The sequence below is a fragment of the Thunnus thynnus genome, chromosome 15 (genome assembly GCF_963924715.1).
Source record: "Thunnus thynnus chromosome 15, fThuThy2.1, whole genome shotgun sequence".
NCBI classification, from domain to species: Eukaryota; Metazoa; Chordata; class Actinopteri; order Scombriformes; family Scombridae; genus Thunnus; species Thunnus thynnus.
In genome coordinates this window covers 21,621,383-21,637,362 of record NC_089531.1, presented here as the reverse complement: position 1 = coordinate 21,637,362, position 15,980 = coordinate 21,621,383, and the positions used below count along the sequence as shown (strand labels likewise).

The following is a 15,980-nucleotide window of genomic DNA, read 5'->3' as shown; positions in this document are numbered from 1 at the left end:
ACAGGAGAAAAAACGGCCTAAAATGAGATTACCTTCCATTAAATCATGGAAGTGTACACTTCCCTATTTCAATGGTTCTTCTCTGTCAACCTCTTTCTCAAAAGTCAATGGTCAATTGATGAGAAAAGAGTTGATTTTCAGACCCAATCTCCTTGTTCATGCAGCGGCCACTAATGACTCTCCAGTAAATTTGCCAGATAAGTAAAACGATCAGCCATGGTCACTGTTAGTAGCTTGTCAGCACACATACCTTCTACAAAAATAATACTGTATGTCTCCACGGTGGAAAGTGAATGTCCAGTCTTTTATAACAGTCTGAATGAAAACTGAATTCTCCCACACAAAAGCAGGAGTGCAAAGGGAGGTGCTTTATTTTATGCAAGTTTTTGTGAAGGGAAATACTCGCTAGAGACTGGACATTCACAGAACACCAAGGTCATTCTGTGGAGAACACGCCTGACACAAACATACTCACACACTGCCAAACCATGTCGTTCCAACAGATATAACCAGCCAATCAACTATGGCCACATACGTGTAGACCCATAACTGAATTACTCATTCAGACACAAGAAGCACTCCACTTTGCTGTTTCTTCAACCAGGACCCCCACAGTGACATGACAATGTAATTTGGTTTAATTGCACATGTCAGTGGGATGTTTCTTTCCCTTCATGATGGTATCATTTCATAAATAAATGAATTAAAACTGATAATAGGACAGATTTAAGGGCGTTGTTGGAGAAACAGCATACTATGTAAGATAGGTCTGAAACAGGTCATTGTTCTAAATGCAAGGGAGGGGTTTAGCGATGCTTTAGGCTCCTCTACAGTATGCGTTACTCAAGTCCTGGCAGAAGCACAAGAAAGCAGAGACAGGCTGATGACAGGGGATGAGGTCCGAGATCTTACCTCGAAGTCGAGCTCAGAGTACCGTACTCTTTTCCTCTGGAAGAGGAGGGGGCAGGGGGAGAGAAGAAAGCATCAATGACCAACCCTTGACCACTATTGAAATTCAGACCTCTCTGTCTCAATCTCTCTATGGATCTCTCAGTACCATTGTTCGGTAAAAAGAGGAGAGCTAATATGCACTGGCTACCCAACATGATACAGATATTCTTACAACTGTCAAGGCAAAAATCAAATTATTCAGTCTATTTCAACATAATGAGATTAGTGAAGTGGAATAACCCAGAATTAGAATGAAATAATAATTTCTCGGCTCACATACTCTCAAATACAATCATTACAACCCCAGCATAAATCATCCTCGTTTCTATTTTTGGAGAACTTGTTGGAGACATTCCGATTAAAAGAGCTGCAACAAACATATGAGAAATGGTTTTCATCCTCTAATCTTGTTTGGACTCCACCACTCTCCTCTTAAGTGCCTCTGTAACTACAGCAAGTGGCACACAAGCTGCCAATTTAACAGCTGCAGACATTTCCAACTCATCTGGCCCTGACATTGCATTGCATTACATTCCATCTCTGACTTCCTATCGGGCTATCACTGTCTGCTAGATTTGCATTTGGCAGTAAGAGGAGTGACTCTCCACAGTTAGTTAAGAGCTGTATTCATTCTTTGAAAGGGCAGAGTTGCTGATCTGAGGCTATAGCAGCCAAGATTTTAAAAGGTAAAGAAATGCAAAGTGATAGAGAGGTGTCTTTGAAATGTCTTGACTCACTGGTGTCCTATTGACTTATAAAGCACACCACTCTCCTCCCATAGCGGGATCCTTACCTTAAACAGAGAAATTCCATGATTGAGTTTGCTTAGTAATATGGTAGACATGCAACATGCATATACTTGTAAAGTATATTGCATGTTTTGGTGAGGACAAACATAAAGCAGTCATTGACCCACTCATACAAAATTCATTTACTTCTGTGATTTGCTGTTATGATGACATGATAGTTACTGGTCCTAAAGTAATAGCCGACCACAGTCACACACTAGTTTTTCATCTGTTTGGAAGCCATATCATCACCTGTCCTTACTGAAAGGAAATAGTAATTTACACTTCATTACTCCCTCCACTGGTTTTCTATAGCCCAATGATAGGATAATATGCCCTGTGAACCTTTTACATGCTTTTACTAGATCATTTAGAGTTACAATTTACAGGCCTCTTCCTAAAAATCAACAGTGAAATGAACACTGTGAGTACATTTGCGTTTTCCCTCCATTATGCGTCACCATGTTTGAATTGGGGAGTAAAACGCTGCTGTGAGTTAATCTTGAGAGGCACGCTCTGATATCCATCTCCAAATCAAGCATATTCAAACAGGGTAAAATTATAGCAGTAAATTACATCCCACAGGTTTCTTGGCTGATTTTAAATTTTTCTTTTGGTATTCATGAATGTACTTGTAGCTCTTTTGACAGTGATTTTTTATGAGTTTTAATGACTCGTCCTTCAAGTCCTCAACCCTAAATGAAGCATCTGTACGTTTTAGTCAAAGTGTCGTTTCCATCTCTTTAATCGACCATGTGAGTCAGTAACATGCCATTGGTGGAAGATCAAAAGTGTGTGTGTGTGCGTGTCTGTCATAGGGTTAGGTTAAGGTTAGGGTAAGGGTTAGGGTTAAGCAAGTAGTGGTTATGGTCAGGGTATGTCTCCAGGGATTGAATGTAAGTCTATGAAATGTCCCCAAAAGTGACCTAGGTCAACATGTGTGTGTGTGTGTGTGTGTCCATGCTATTGTGTGCTTGTTTTGTGTGTATGTGTGTCTCTGTGTGTGTAAAATGAAGGTGGGCTGAAAGACATTCACCAGGGGTATTTCCTCTGATCCTGACTGGCTCAGTCCATCTGCTGTGCCACCTTGTATGGTTAGGAGGGGGTATTACACACACATTTCACGTACTTACACACACACACACACACACACACACACACACACACACACACACACACAGTAAACTAAGAAGAAGCTGTCTGTCAATATGAGAGTAACTAATTTCAACGCTCATTGTCTCAGTCAATAGCAATGTTAGACATATTGTTACTGTATATGACAGATATTATGTATTAGAAATTGTTTGAATCGTGTAAAGGCCACACTCATGTAATTATATGGACATCAGCTATACAAACTCATTCTTTACTTTTCACAGTCTTTTGCAGTCATAAATATGCCTTGATCACAATGTCTTGATCACAATCAAGTCATTTCATCTGGTATAGAATCTTATTTTCTCGGAGTAAAAGAAATACTGTTTAAAATGTTAATTAGATAAGGTAGTTCTACTTTTTCCTTATGGAAATGAAATCAGCTTGTTTCAATAGCTCTCTGTAAGTGGCATTACATTAGATGCAAATAGAGTTATTTGGATTTTTTCTTGTAATGGAAAGTGTTTAAATCCCTTGTATAGAGAGAACGTCACATCAAATAACTGGACCTCTTTTGTAGAATGCTTTCTCTCCTCCTTGTCATTTCACCACTGTCAGTTCACTTATACACCACCCCCCGAACCCTACATCCTTCAAACCATGAGCTCAGATGAAGGGTGGACACAGTCAAGATTCTGCACCTCCACCGGGAACCCTTCCCTCATCCTTCAACCTCTTACCCACCTCCAGGGATCCTGCTGAGAGGCTGGTGTTGGTATTGGTGCTGCCCAGGTTACGTGGCAGGGTCCTGGTTCTCTCCACTGTGGTTCCACCTGTCAGAATCTGCCTGACTGATGGCCTCTGGCCCGGCTTCAGCTGGAGCGAATGCCCGTGGGCGTGCATGTGTCCTCCATGGGAGTGTACAAGACCACCCTGAGCCATCATGTGGCTGTGCCCGTGGGGCATGGTTTTGATCGTCCCATAGGAGCGGTTGAGGTTCATGGTGATGTTCATGTCGCCCACACTGGACGGCACAAAATCCGCTGGGTAGGCCTCGCTCTCAGCCGGATGGAGCGTCAAGGGAGAGGGAGGTGGGGGGAAAGGAGGATCCTCCACTGCAATGTTAAGAGGCTTGTCCTCGCCCCCCAGTCCCAAACCTCCTCCTTGGGAGGAGGGTGCTGGAGGTTTGAGGCTGACCGTCCTACGAGGTAAGACCATGTAGTCTCCCTCCCCTCCTCCACTTCCACCTCCCCCTCCTCCTCCGCTTCCAGCACTTCCATCCTGGGAGGTGTTGGAGGAAGGGGGCGGTCGAGCCCAGCCCAGGCCACTCTCGGTGCACAGGTAGATGGGAGCGCCGCTGCGCTGCTGCCCTTGCTGTCTCTGCTGATCCACGTTCACCTCCTTCTTGAGTGGCGTCTCACTCAGCTCATTGAGACCTCCGAGGGGTGGAACCTTGTGGAAGTTTAAGTGTTAGTTATGCAAATATTTCCCGGAAGCAAGATATTTTTAATAACTCACTATGGCTATATTTAATTTTTAATTTGGTAGCGATTTCAATGGATTTTAGTCATTCTTTAAACTTCAATCCTGTACCTGTACGATAAGGTTGGGAGGGGGGATGTTCCCAGGGAGGGCGCTAAAGTTGACCCCCACTCCCCCATCCTGATGGGCTGCCAGCTTGGGATCATCCTCATCATCCAGGGAGATGCGGGAGAGGGTCCCAGTGATGGTGGCTGGGTTACAGGTGTTCACCTCCTTGAAAATGACTGGAGGGAAACATGGAAGGCCGCCGAAACAGCGAGGGTGGGAGGCATGAGACAGGGGAGCATGAGTTAGATAAAAGTGAAACATGGGAGGTTGAGGGTAGGGTAAAAGAAGGGGTATATGGGTGAGGAAGAGGAACATTTGGAGGGAAAAAGAGTAATGAATATTGAATGGAATGGAATTGATATAATTTATGCCAAACAGTTGACAGAGATATAGGCAAAACAGAGAGGCACAGTAAGGGAAGACAAAATGAAGTAAAGAAAAGAACACCTAAGAAAGCCTCAAGATCTATCTGACTTGTTCTCTGCAGCCCATCTTGCAACTACCATCAATAAACAGATTTTCACTGACTTATATCACGGCATAAATTAGGTACTGATATGGATGTTTCTTTGCAGCTTTGGTGTAGCTATGAGTTATGGTGCTGCATTAGCAGAACTGCCACACTCAAAAAACAGATTGCATATCCAAAGAAAAGTTTCACTTCTCATTTTGGGCTTATATGGTAAACAATAACTGAGATGAGTTTTGTCTCTGACACTGTGACCTTAAGTCTTGCTCCATCTTGAGACTAGCCAGTGAGATAGGGTTTTTATTAGCTTGGAGAAAGAGCCTGAGTGCAAAAATGCTGTGTGCTTCAAATAAAATAGAGCCAAATTCCCTTGCTTCTGAATCCTGTCCCATATCTTGCTCACAAGCTTATTATTCCCTGCTCTGTTGTCACATATCAGTGGGAGTCTGTGTGCGGCTATGTGCTTTAATGCACGTATATATGAATGTGTATTTGTGTCTGAGGGTGTGTATTTACTTAGCGACACTGTAAATGAAACAGAACATAAATCTACTTACAGTGGCTTTGGGTTAGCTTTCATGCATGTTATTCAGGAAAGAAACTAGAAACAGATTCTAGAACATTTCTAGATTATCTACTCCAAAATTAACTACGACATGCTGATGAGAGACAACGTTTAATCTGCACATAACATCGATCTATCATCACAATCAAACAAAAATCATTCCACCTGGAAATTCATGCTAGTTATCATGCTCATTCTGTCACCATCACAGGAAAGTATATTTTCTCTCAGGCCCCAAAAAATCCAATTGTAGACCAAAGTATGTAGCACAGAGCATTTTCATGTAAACTGCATTGATGTGACAAAATGTCAAGCTACATATTTGATCAAAAACTGCTAAGTCTAAGCATACAAGGACACTGGCTAAGTACAGTAGAGAACCTAGTTTTTCCTCTGTTTCACTGCCCATGCAAAGTCATGCGAAAGGACTGGACAGGTTTTCTGCAGATCTAACCGATCTGATCCTTTCACATATGCATCCAACAGTGGAGGCCCAGAGAATGACCTATAGGGATGATTGAAATCTAAGTTTGGACCAGGCAGTGTTAAGTAGGTCAGTTGGGTGGAAAACTTACATGGGTGTCCTCTCTCTGCAAGGGTGGAGGGGGAAAGTGACTCTATGTTAATAATTCAAAGCACAACACAAAACTACATTGTGGTACATTTGTACACATCCAAACACCCAAACACAGATGTGGGCACACTCTCACACCGCACACACACACACACACACACACACACACACACACACACATAAACATACACTTACAAGACCACTGTCACCAGCAAGTGAAACAGGTCTGAATACATTAAGGAGTGTTATTATTATCATACACAATTAAACACAGTCTCATCCAAACATATGCTTTCTGAACACTTATTGGGCAGCATCAGTGTGATTGATAAGGCATAATAATTTGCGCACAACTGTGTCGAGTTATAGCGCATCATCTCCTGTCATTTCATCAGCATGCACCAGCAGAAGAATGTTACAGCTCTCCATTGGTTTTCTGCACTGCGGATTCAGTGTTGGACAAAGGGAGATGGAAAAGAAGACGACAGACAAAGGGAAAGAGAAAAAGAGAAATCAGGTGGAAAGGAGAGCTCACCTGTTTGACATGCCAAGTCCACATCCTTCTCAAAATCCGTCTGAGAGAGGGAGGCAGGGCAGGAAGAGAGGAAAAACAATGAATGTGCGCAAATATGTACATTCACCACATTATTGTAGCTGCAGCACAGGCCCAGATGAGTGATTGTAATCTCAAATGGTTTTGCTGTAGTCAATGACTCTGATGCTCTGATGTGACTGTATAGAAGAAGAAAGGATCTGTTGCCATGGTGACACTTTACAACTCAGTCAATTAGTAATGCCCTATATGAGCCCTATATACAAGAGCAAAAAATGTTGCCTTAAGTTATACGAAATGTTTAGTTTTCATTTCGTTATAGTGAATTTTTCCAACGCCTTCTCATACCGAAAAGAACAGAGAAAACAGATCAATTCTGTGCGATGGCATGCACAACTGACACTTTGTTCATGATGTGTATCAGCTCGCAGCAGGAGATACAAATACAGTCTTTAAGAAACGAGTGAAACACTCTGGAGTTCTGCCAGGTACGTAACGCTACTGTATGCCTCATCAATAACCTCGCTATCGTCTGAATGGAAACAGGGACAGAAATTTACACAGCAGCAAAACTATTATGTGCTGTACTAGTTGAAGCTAAAGTTTGCCATCTCCTAGCCGAGTTTTTCTAGGGCTGAAAAAAAAATATATAGTGTAACAATACCAAGGCTTTTACGATTCATTGTCACCGACCAAGCAAATCTCACACATTCACACTGCACTGAATTTAATAAATATTAAATTCAGTAATATGCACTAAATATTCAGATTTTATGTAGTTCAGGTATTTGGGCGCCTCCAAAAGTGATGTTTATTTGCTTTGATCTAGAATTTACTTGAGGAATGCAGGGTGGCACAGCTCCCTGGGGTAAGAAAAGGGAATTGGAAAGAAAAAAAAAACAAAAAAAAACTCTGAAACCCAGAGGGCATCGGGTTGAATGAAGAAGTGATTTGATTTGTCTCCAAAATGGCCACCACACAAGTTTCCTAAACTTTAGTGAAAGTGAAGCTCATTGCTATGCAGCTGTGGTCTTCCTATCTCTCACCATAGAGCCTCCTCCTGTCCTCTGTGGGATTCACTTACAAAAGCCTTTGTTTGGATAATAAACTACAGATTTTAGACAGTTTGGGCATGCCACGGAGGCAAAGAGAAGAGCAAGGGGGGAAATGAAAATTGAAAGAGAGAAGGAGAGAATGCGTAAAGGTCTCAGAGGAGTGGAAAAGCTCTTAATACGCAAATCACCCGCAGCACCATAAATGGGTCTGTGCTAAATGGACAAATGAGGATATGACAGAAAGAACCCCCTCGTATAACATTCTCCTATCCAAATTGAGAAAACAAATCATCTCTATTTTAACTAACACACATATCCTATTCACTGAGTAAACATCTTGCATTCAAAGTTGGAGTTACTGCTGAAATGATCAAACAATCATATACTAAATACACTTAAAAATACCCAAAGATATATTTTAAAATCTACATTTTTGCCTTATCTTGCTACAATACAAGTGCTAGTTGCTATTTATACATCACTGCTATTCCTAGGCTACTTAGATTTAAAGGTGCAATATGTAATCTAAACCAAACCAAATTTGTTGCAACAATGACTCTTTTGGTTAAATGAATGGTTTGACATTTTGGGAAATAAACCTTTTTTTGAACTCTTGCTGAGAGTAAGATGAGAAGACATCATCATATCTGTATGCTAAATAAGAAGCTAACCACCAGCAGTTAGCTTGACGCAAAGAGATAAAACAACAACAACAAAAAACAAAGCAGGGTGAAACAGCTAGCCTGGCTCTGTCCAAAACTAAGTCCATCTACCAGCACCTAAAGCTCACCATGACATATTATGTCTTGTTTGTTGAATCTATTAAAAAACTTAAGTGTAAAATAGCAACATATTATTGTTTTACAAGGGCCTAGGTCCTGTACCAGACTGTTCCAAGTCTTTATGCTAAGCTAAGCTAACTTCTGGCTATAGCTTTATATTTAACATACAGACATGGGAGTGGTATCAATCTTTTCATCTAACTCTCACCATGAAAGAGAATGAGTGTATGACACAAAATATCAAACTATTCCTTAATATTTGGTTATATTTGTTCATAAGAATACTGTTTTACAGATTGCACCTTTCTCCCTCTATCAACGTGACTATTCATAATGAATATTTTCTACAGGTGACGTACAGGTTGGCTGCCGATGTGGTTGTGGGCGTGGTTATGGATGTGATTGTGGGTATTGTTCAGGATGGGGTTATGCTCATGTGCGTGGCTGAGGGCGTGGCTGTGGTCAAGCCCGTGGTTGCTGCGGGACAGACTCTGGTAACAGGCTTGCTGGCATGCCTGGTGGCACGTCGGTGGGAACGACTGCGGGTGGCAACCTGGCGGGCACGGGGATGTGCCGTAACGCAGAGAGCCACATTGCTGCCCACAGGAGCTCACATTTGGACACTTCTGATGGTGTAAAAGAAATATAATGGAGAACATAGAGTTGAAATGTTAGAGGAGGTATTATATATATATAACCAGTTTTGTAGAGGAGATCAGAGATGAACTAATCAAATGATTTTTCTACAGACTACTGTGATTCAACTTTAACAAGAAGGTGTAGCTACAGTTCTATATTTTTCTGTCTCTAAATGTCAAGGGTTTAATATTCTGATGGGAATTCCTGTGAATACAGCAAGAACACCTGAGAGGATGGTGTTCACTGTAATTATGATGCTGATATAACTCGTGGCAGCCCCACTAAATTATCCATCACAATTAATGTTCTCAAGGGTATTGTGCATTTCATACAACAGTTCTCCGACCATGTGTGCTGTCTGAAAATATTTCCTCAGCCTTGTACACATTTAGACTAGAAAACTGGGGAGAACAAGAAGGTTTACCATCTGTCTTCCTTAATAGCAAAATAGTTTGAATAGTAACCAGACGACAGCGCGAGCTGTGTGTATGATAACGATACAAAAACGATAAATTAAATAAACACAGACAGTAAATACTCCTCTTGGTTTTAAAACCAGGGGAAAAGAATGTGTCATAATAGGTTCACTGTGCAGAGTGATGACTCCAAAGTTTAATCTTGATAATCTCAGAGGGGCGTTCAGAAACCCATAATCATTACCGCAAACAGGTCTGAGGGAGAAATAAAGGCAATAGCGATATGAGAGTCGCTCATGCTCTCATAGCAGCAGTGCGACCGCACTGGCAAGGCAGTTGAAGTCTGCATGATTTATCACACTATTAGCCACATTTGGAACACATACAATAACCTTATATGAGCTCTATGCTCTTCAAATAAAGTCGAAGAAGTTAAAAGGTTAAAAGTAAATAAAAAAGTGTCTATTTTGGTAATATATGAAGTAGTAATACACACATTTTTATCTCAGACTATGCTCTATACAAAGACACGATAATGAGAATGTCAAAAATGCGTTGATATTCATGTTTTAACCAGTGGCGCCTTAATGCACGGACTGACTGGGGCTTTGGGCCTCCAGAGGCCTCATGAGACATGAGCTTAAAAAAAAACACAGTAAACACAAAGTAGGAGAGGAAGCTACCTGTGATGCGGGGGCGGACGTGATAAAGAGTGAATCCTCTCACTGTCTTTAAACACTCTTTATAAAAACATGATTTAGGTCATTATGTTGTGTTTGATCGTGGCAGTGTGGTGCAGTAGCAAAACTTTAATTCCATGGCTTTGATGATTTAGAATCAAATGTTGTGGGAGCTGTACACAGATTACATGGCCAGTGTAAAAATGTTTAAGCTACTATCCACTATGGAGTATCAGTCAGTCAGATAGCCTATATTTAATACACAATTTCTGCATCTTGTTGCAGTATCTCACACTATTGGTCACAAGTTAAACAGATCAAATCTGGTGGCTATTAGAAGTGCAACCACCACACAGTTTTTACACAATATATGTTCCTGCATGGTGTGAGTCCATAGTGACAGAGCAGGTTAAGTTTGATGTGAATATGTCTCACTTTTCCAACTAAAAAATAATGGTATAAAATCTGCTGCACTGCTAATCTATACATTTTGTTTCTCACATCAATACTAACAACAGGTGAATGCTTCTTACTCAGCACACAACTTCACTTACATAAACTGTTAACTAAGAAAAACACAGATTAGTACATGTATTGAAATCTCATTGAAGAAAAATTAAGGTATTCATGAGGACACTATGTCTTTTCTTGGTGTTTTCAACAGTTGCCGTCACTACAAGCAACTGCAACGTACTTGGCCGAAAGTTACCAGTTAACACAATCACTAGTAAATCCAAAACACCGGCCTACTTGACTGACAACCCAGCTTTGTCTTGATTTATTGTTGATGTACTATCTTATTTTTTGTGAGTTTCATATTCTGTTAACTGATTAGGAGGGCGCTCCATTTGACGCAGAATGCTGAATTAATGTTGCCTTGGCATATTGTGAGGGGAGGCATTTACTTGGAAAGGGGGGGGGGGGCTCCAAAACATCCGTAGCCCCGGGGCCTATAGTAATGATAAGGCACCCCTGGTTGTAACATGATAAAATATCAGGATATTGTTTCGCAAAGCAGTTTTTGTTGACAACTTTTCATGCCCAGCTTTAGCAAGTTATTTTCATGCTGGTAACTATTAAGAGTGAAACTGCATTTTCTATGGGAAGTGAAATCATACATTTTTGGAACATGCATTTTTTGGAACATGCATAATGCATAAACAATCATGAGTTCCTGTTGTGTAAAAAAATGGTTAAGGAAAAAAAAAAAGAGAGAGAGCCAGGAATGAATTTTAGCACTTCAGTAATGGCAATCGTGCTTCTTATTGTTGGGCTTGAAGCTTGTGGAAAGCTCCACAACCTGGATAATGTTAGCCCAGGGCTAATGGATTGCAGTGTGGGATGAAATGGAATACTATTCACCATGATCTGCACCTGTCCATTCTTGCAGGAGTCTGGTGAGTTTTCGCTGTCGTCTTTACATCCCCCCATCCGACAGCGCACCGCGTCCTGCACCTGAGGGGGGGAGGGGGGAGGGTGGTGGATAAAGGATGGGGGAGAGGGAGGATGAATATAGAGGGAGAAGATGGACGGAAAGAAGGATGAGGGAGAGGAAGGGATGATGCAAAGGAGAGAAGTTAGTGCAGGAACTTAAGTTAGTTTGACAAATGTTGGAGCATTGGGAACTCACTCCTTAGACATATTATATTCTTCATCTCTGCATTGACAGATGTTCAGTGAATACTAAATTATGTGTTAAAAAAAAAAAAAAAGATAAAAAAACATCACAAAGTAGCTGAGCTTGTAGCTTATATAACAGGCAGTAGAGTGGTATAGGAAGCACACATCAGTACTTCAAAGTGGCCTGTTTGAGCCTTGTGAGATCAGTGGCACATGGCCCTAATTAAAACCAATGGTATGGTATATAGATGCTCTAACCCCTGGGCCTTTCTAGTGTCATATTGTTTTTCTTTATCCTCCCACATAGAACATCCAAGCAAACACACACCAGCCCGTCGTCAAAGGACTGGGTCTCGTAACACAGCTCAAATCAAACGGATCCCTGTGCATTATGTTTCACAGGCAACTCTGAGATTCCACCCCCTCCCTCCATCAGGCTCTGTATTATAGATATCCAGGTTGCTTGCTGAGGACCAACATCATTTCTCAATGTTGCTGCTGTCAAATCCCATAAGAATCTCATGGGTGGAAACAAGAGTACTTGTGTAAGAAGTGGTGCAAGAGCGAAAGAGAGCAACTTCATTCTCTCTGGGTGGTCTCATCTGTGCATGTGTGTGCTGCTACAAATGGAGTGGATTGGAGTAGCATCCATGTCTGATTAATACTGCATGGGCTAGCGCATTGCCTCCATTGTTTCCTTCCATCCATCTCTTCCCTTTATGTCCATACTCATCCTCAGTGGCATTTGTTCCCTCTTCTGTTTGTGTGTGTGTGTGTGTGTGTGTGTGTGTGTGTGTGTGTGTGTGTGTATTGGCAGCAAGTGCAGCTCATTCTGACTTCAAAGTGTCCACACTGCTCCCCTTCACCTCCCTCTCTATTTGAAGTGTTCACTTGCAAAAACTGATAAATGCCATGCTTTAAAAGAATTAACTGACTGTTGTGAATTATTCTTAACACATAGCACATTCTGAAACCTAAGTACGTTTTGTCACAAAATCATTCTTTGTCCGTTGTCAAAGCATTGGAAGGTCATGATTTAGAGCAGAAAATGTTAAAAGCCAGTACTGTTCACATTTGAACCAATACCAGGTACTAGCATCAGTACCTGGAATTTAGTACTGGTACCCAAGATTACCTTTTTTCGTTTTTTAACTCTCTCGACTGATCTAATGTGAATCGGTACTCGGTAGTGCCGACGTAATTCGGCAGGCCTTAAAAGCACCAAGTTCTGTACCCAACCCTATTGAACAGAACCTGATAAATCTGTTCAGCGAATCAGCACACAGTATTCAGGTCAGGTGACATAATATAGCAACTATGTTCAGCTGGAGATGTGCTGTCTGTAAGCGAATTTCAGTGTAACTTTGGCTCCAAGTCATCTTTAAAGATGGATAACTTGGACGAAACCGAAATGCCTGTGATGATTTCTTCTTCAGTGAAGTAAAAAAGAGTTACACTGAATCCAGTAAGTACTGAAATATTAAACACTGAAATATTAAACACTGAAATACTAAAAACTGTGAGATACTAAAAGGTGAAACACTGAATAAAGTGAAACACTGAGTAACACTGAATACTGAGTCAAACTGAATACTGTGAATCATTGAGTAACAATAAGTAACATGGAATATAGAGTTACACTGAATACTACATGGAATACTGTAAAATAGTTTTTTTCCAGTTCAGTGCAGTTCCCAAAGAACTGACTGTAGACTAAAGTGTGGCAAACTTTAGGTTCAGTAACTCTGAAAAAAGGACAGCTGTGGTCTTTTATAACACTCTGCAGGTTAAAACTTTGGCACATTCATGCAGGTTTTTTAATCTGGCTGGGATTTTCCAAGGTATGATCTTGTAAATGTGTAATAATACCCATTTATGGGCTGTTTTTGTTGCTTCAGCTCTGTTGTTTCTGCACTTCACCTACTTGCTTTATGTTAAAGAATGTTAAATATTGCATTTATAAGAAACTTATATCCATGACATGGCATTGTGTTTGGAGTTATCTGTTTTTGCCCCAAAACAAACTTTGACTTTGGAAAAAAAACAACAAAAGAAAAAAGGACTTTTTCAATAAAGTTCAATTTTGTAAGTTACCTGTATTTTGTTGAGTTATTTTTATGCAATCAAAACAACCCAACTGCAGTTTGATTGATATAACCTGAAGTGCACAGTAAAAAAAAACAAAACATGATTTATGAAAATGACTAAAAATGGAGCAATCTAATTTTGAAAATGAACTCTTCATTTCCTCCTTCCCTATTATCACCTTCTCTGCTTCTCTCTTGAATCATGTTTTTTTTTTCTCCCCACAGATCTCTGCATACATTCTTTTTTTTTTCCTCCAGCCTCTCTCCCTCTTACTCACTTAAGTCTCCTCCTTCACCCTTTCTCACAATGTAGCTCTCCCTCACATCTCTCCCCTTGCTTTTCTCTCCTTCTGCCTCCTAATCACAACACCTCTAACGGTGCACATATTCATTCCCTCTTCTCTTCTTGTCTGATCTCAGCAGGCTGTCTGTGCCACCGCGGTCCTTTCATTCACAGCCGCACCTTACACGCAGCAGTTGCCATCTAGGAGCACTACACGGTGCTGCGCTTGCTCGCACGTTTTGCGTCTGTAGTTTACCTCACATAATATCAGGCTTTGTACTGCCTTCTCTCTTGTTTTGCACTGTAATGCTTCCTCACACTCCCCTTGTTTCTCTCCTCCCTCTCTCTTCTCTCCCTCCCTCCCTCCCTCCGGTGTGGCACTCCCCTCTGTCTGTAGTTCTGCAGCTACGAAGGATTTATGCTCAGTCTCTTGCAGGGGATTTTCATACATTTACAATAAATAATTCCTGGATTTACTGTACCTTGATCCCTGCTGCTTTTGTGATATTGATTTAATGCAGCTAAGCATTCCAAGCATTTAAAAATTCACTTACACTATGCAGTGCATTCAATATCGTAATGATCTCTTGGATATAGGCAAGGCTGTGTGTGTGTATGTGTGTGTGTGTGGTGTACATGCATCAGCTATAGAAGACACATTTACAGTTATAGAAAACTGATGACATTAAAAATCCACTAATTGTTGCAAGTGCAACTGCGAGAGTTGGAAGATGAGTGTGCGTGCATGAGTTGGCGTGTGTCTGTGCAAATATCTGTCTCAAGGGCATGAATACATGTATGTGCATAATGAGTTTGAAATTCAGCATCCCCGGGGGCGCGGCAAAGCCTGTGGCAAATAGGCACTGGGGGGTATTAGTTAGGGACTTATCGTCTTATTCCATACAGCATCTTAGTAAGCTCCTTAAAGCAGCCTTGGATCAGACGGACAATGCACTATCATACTGCATTATGAAGAAGAAGCACCACAACATAGGACATAAATACAGTGCTAATCCTCTTCATGTCTGAGCCGCTTGTGTTCTGCTGTGACCTCAAACCGACCCAGAAACTAACATGACATTTGCGAACATGTATCCCACCTGTTGAAAGGGAGCGAGTGTTGTTGAGGTCAATGTGTGACGCAGAGTTAGAAAATATATGAGCTCAACGCGTTTGGGATCCCCAGAAAGAGGAGAACGGACTCACCTCCCGGCGCATGGCGCAGTGGACGGTGATGATGACGAAACCTTGGACAGAGTCAAAGACAGCAAAGAGGACCTGGAGGAGACAAAGGAGAACTGCTGTAAGTATTGTTTCCAGTATTTGCTGTACTACCGTGCTGAAATGACTCAGTATTCATTAGAAAAAATGAAATGGGAATGAAATGTTGAGTCATCCGAGTCATGTTTATTCATCATAAATCCTCACAGTCATCCATACTTTCATTCATAGACTGTGTTTCTGCTTATGATCTTTGTTTCTGTCTATTTCAATATTCTCATGAGTTTTTTTTTCGTCCTGTCCTTTCAACATCTACATATGTTATTATTCAAGTTTAATCTTATCTGTTTCTTCTGTTTTTGTGGGCAAATGTGGATCTGTGGGCAAAAAACTAGAGTCACTGAACATCACAGAAGCCACATTTTACATCATTTGCATTTTGACAGCACTTAAGGATGCATTGTTATCCTCTTTACCAGCATTGAAGAGCATCAACTCTCCAAAAAAGCAGCAATTTTATCATATTAACTCTCCAAATCAGCAAAACCCAGCTATAATACAATACCTTTTACTACATGTTCTGTTTGTATGACTGAACTTTATGTAGCCTTA

At 41.1% G+C, this 15,980-nt stretch overlaps 1 protein-coding gene across 5 annotated transcripts in view; it reads right to left on the bottom strand.

Annotated features, from left to right (window-relative positions):
- adgrb2 (adhesion G protein-coupled receptor B2) overlaps positions 1-15,980 on the bottom strand; it is a 203,265-nt gene that overhangs the window by 17,199 nt on the left and 170,086 nt on the right. For 2 of the 5 annotated variants that reach the window (XM_067611337.1, XM_067611339.1), the window contains 6 exons: positions 15,354-15,425; positions 11,520-11,612; positions 6,568-6,607; positions 4,428-4,600; positions 3,579-4,286; positions 913-948 (listed from right to left, as the gene is read on the bottom strand). In XM_067611337.1, the coding sequence (XP_067467438.1) occupies positions 913-948; positions 3,579-4,286; positions 4,428-4,600; positions 6,568-6,607; positions 11,520-11,612; positions 15,354-15,425 (1,122 nt within the window). Of the gene's footprint in view, positions 1-912; positions 949-3,578; positions 4,287-4,427; positions 4,601-6,033; positions 6,049-6,567; positions 6,608-11,519; positions 11,613-15,353; positions 15,426-15,980 lie in introns of all 5 variants that reach the window. The other 3 variants (XM_067611336.1, XM_067611338.1, XM_067611340.1) reach the window with 3 other exon arrangements.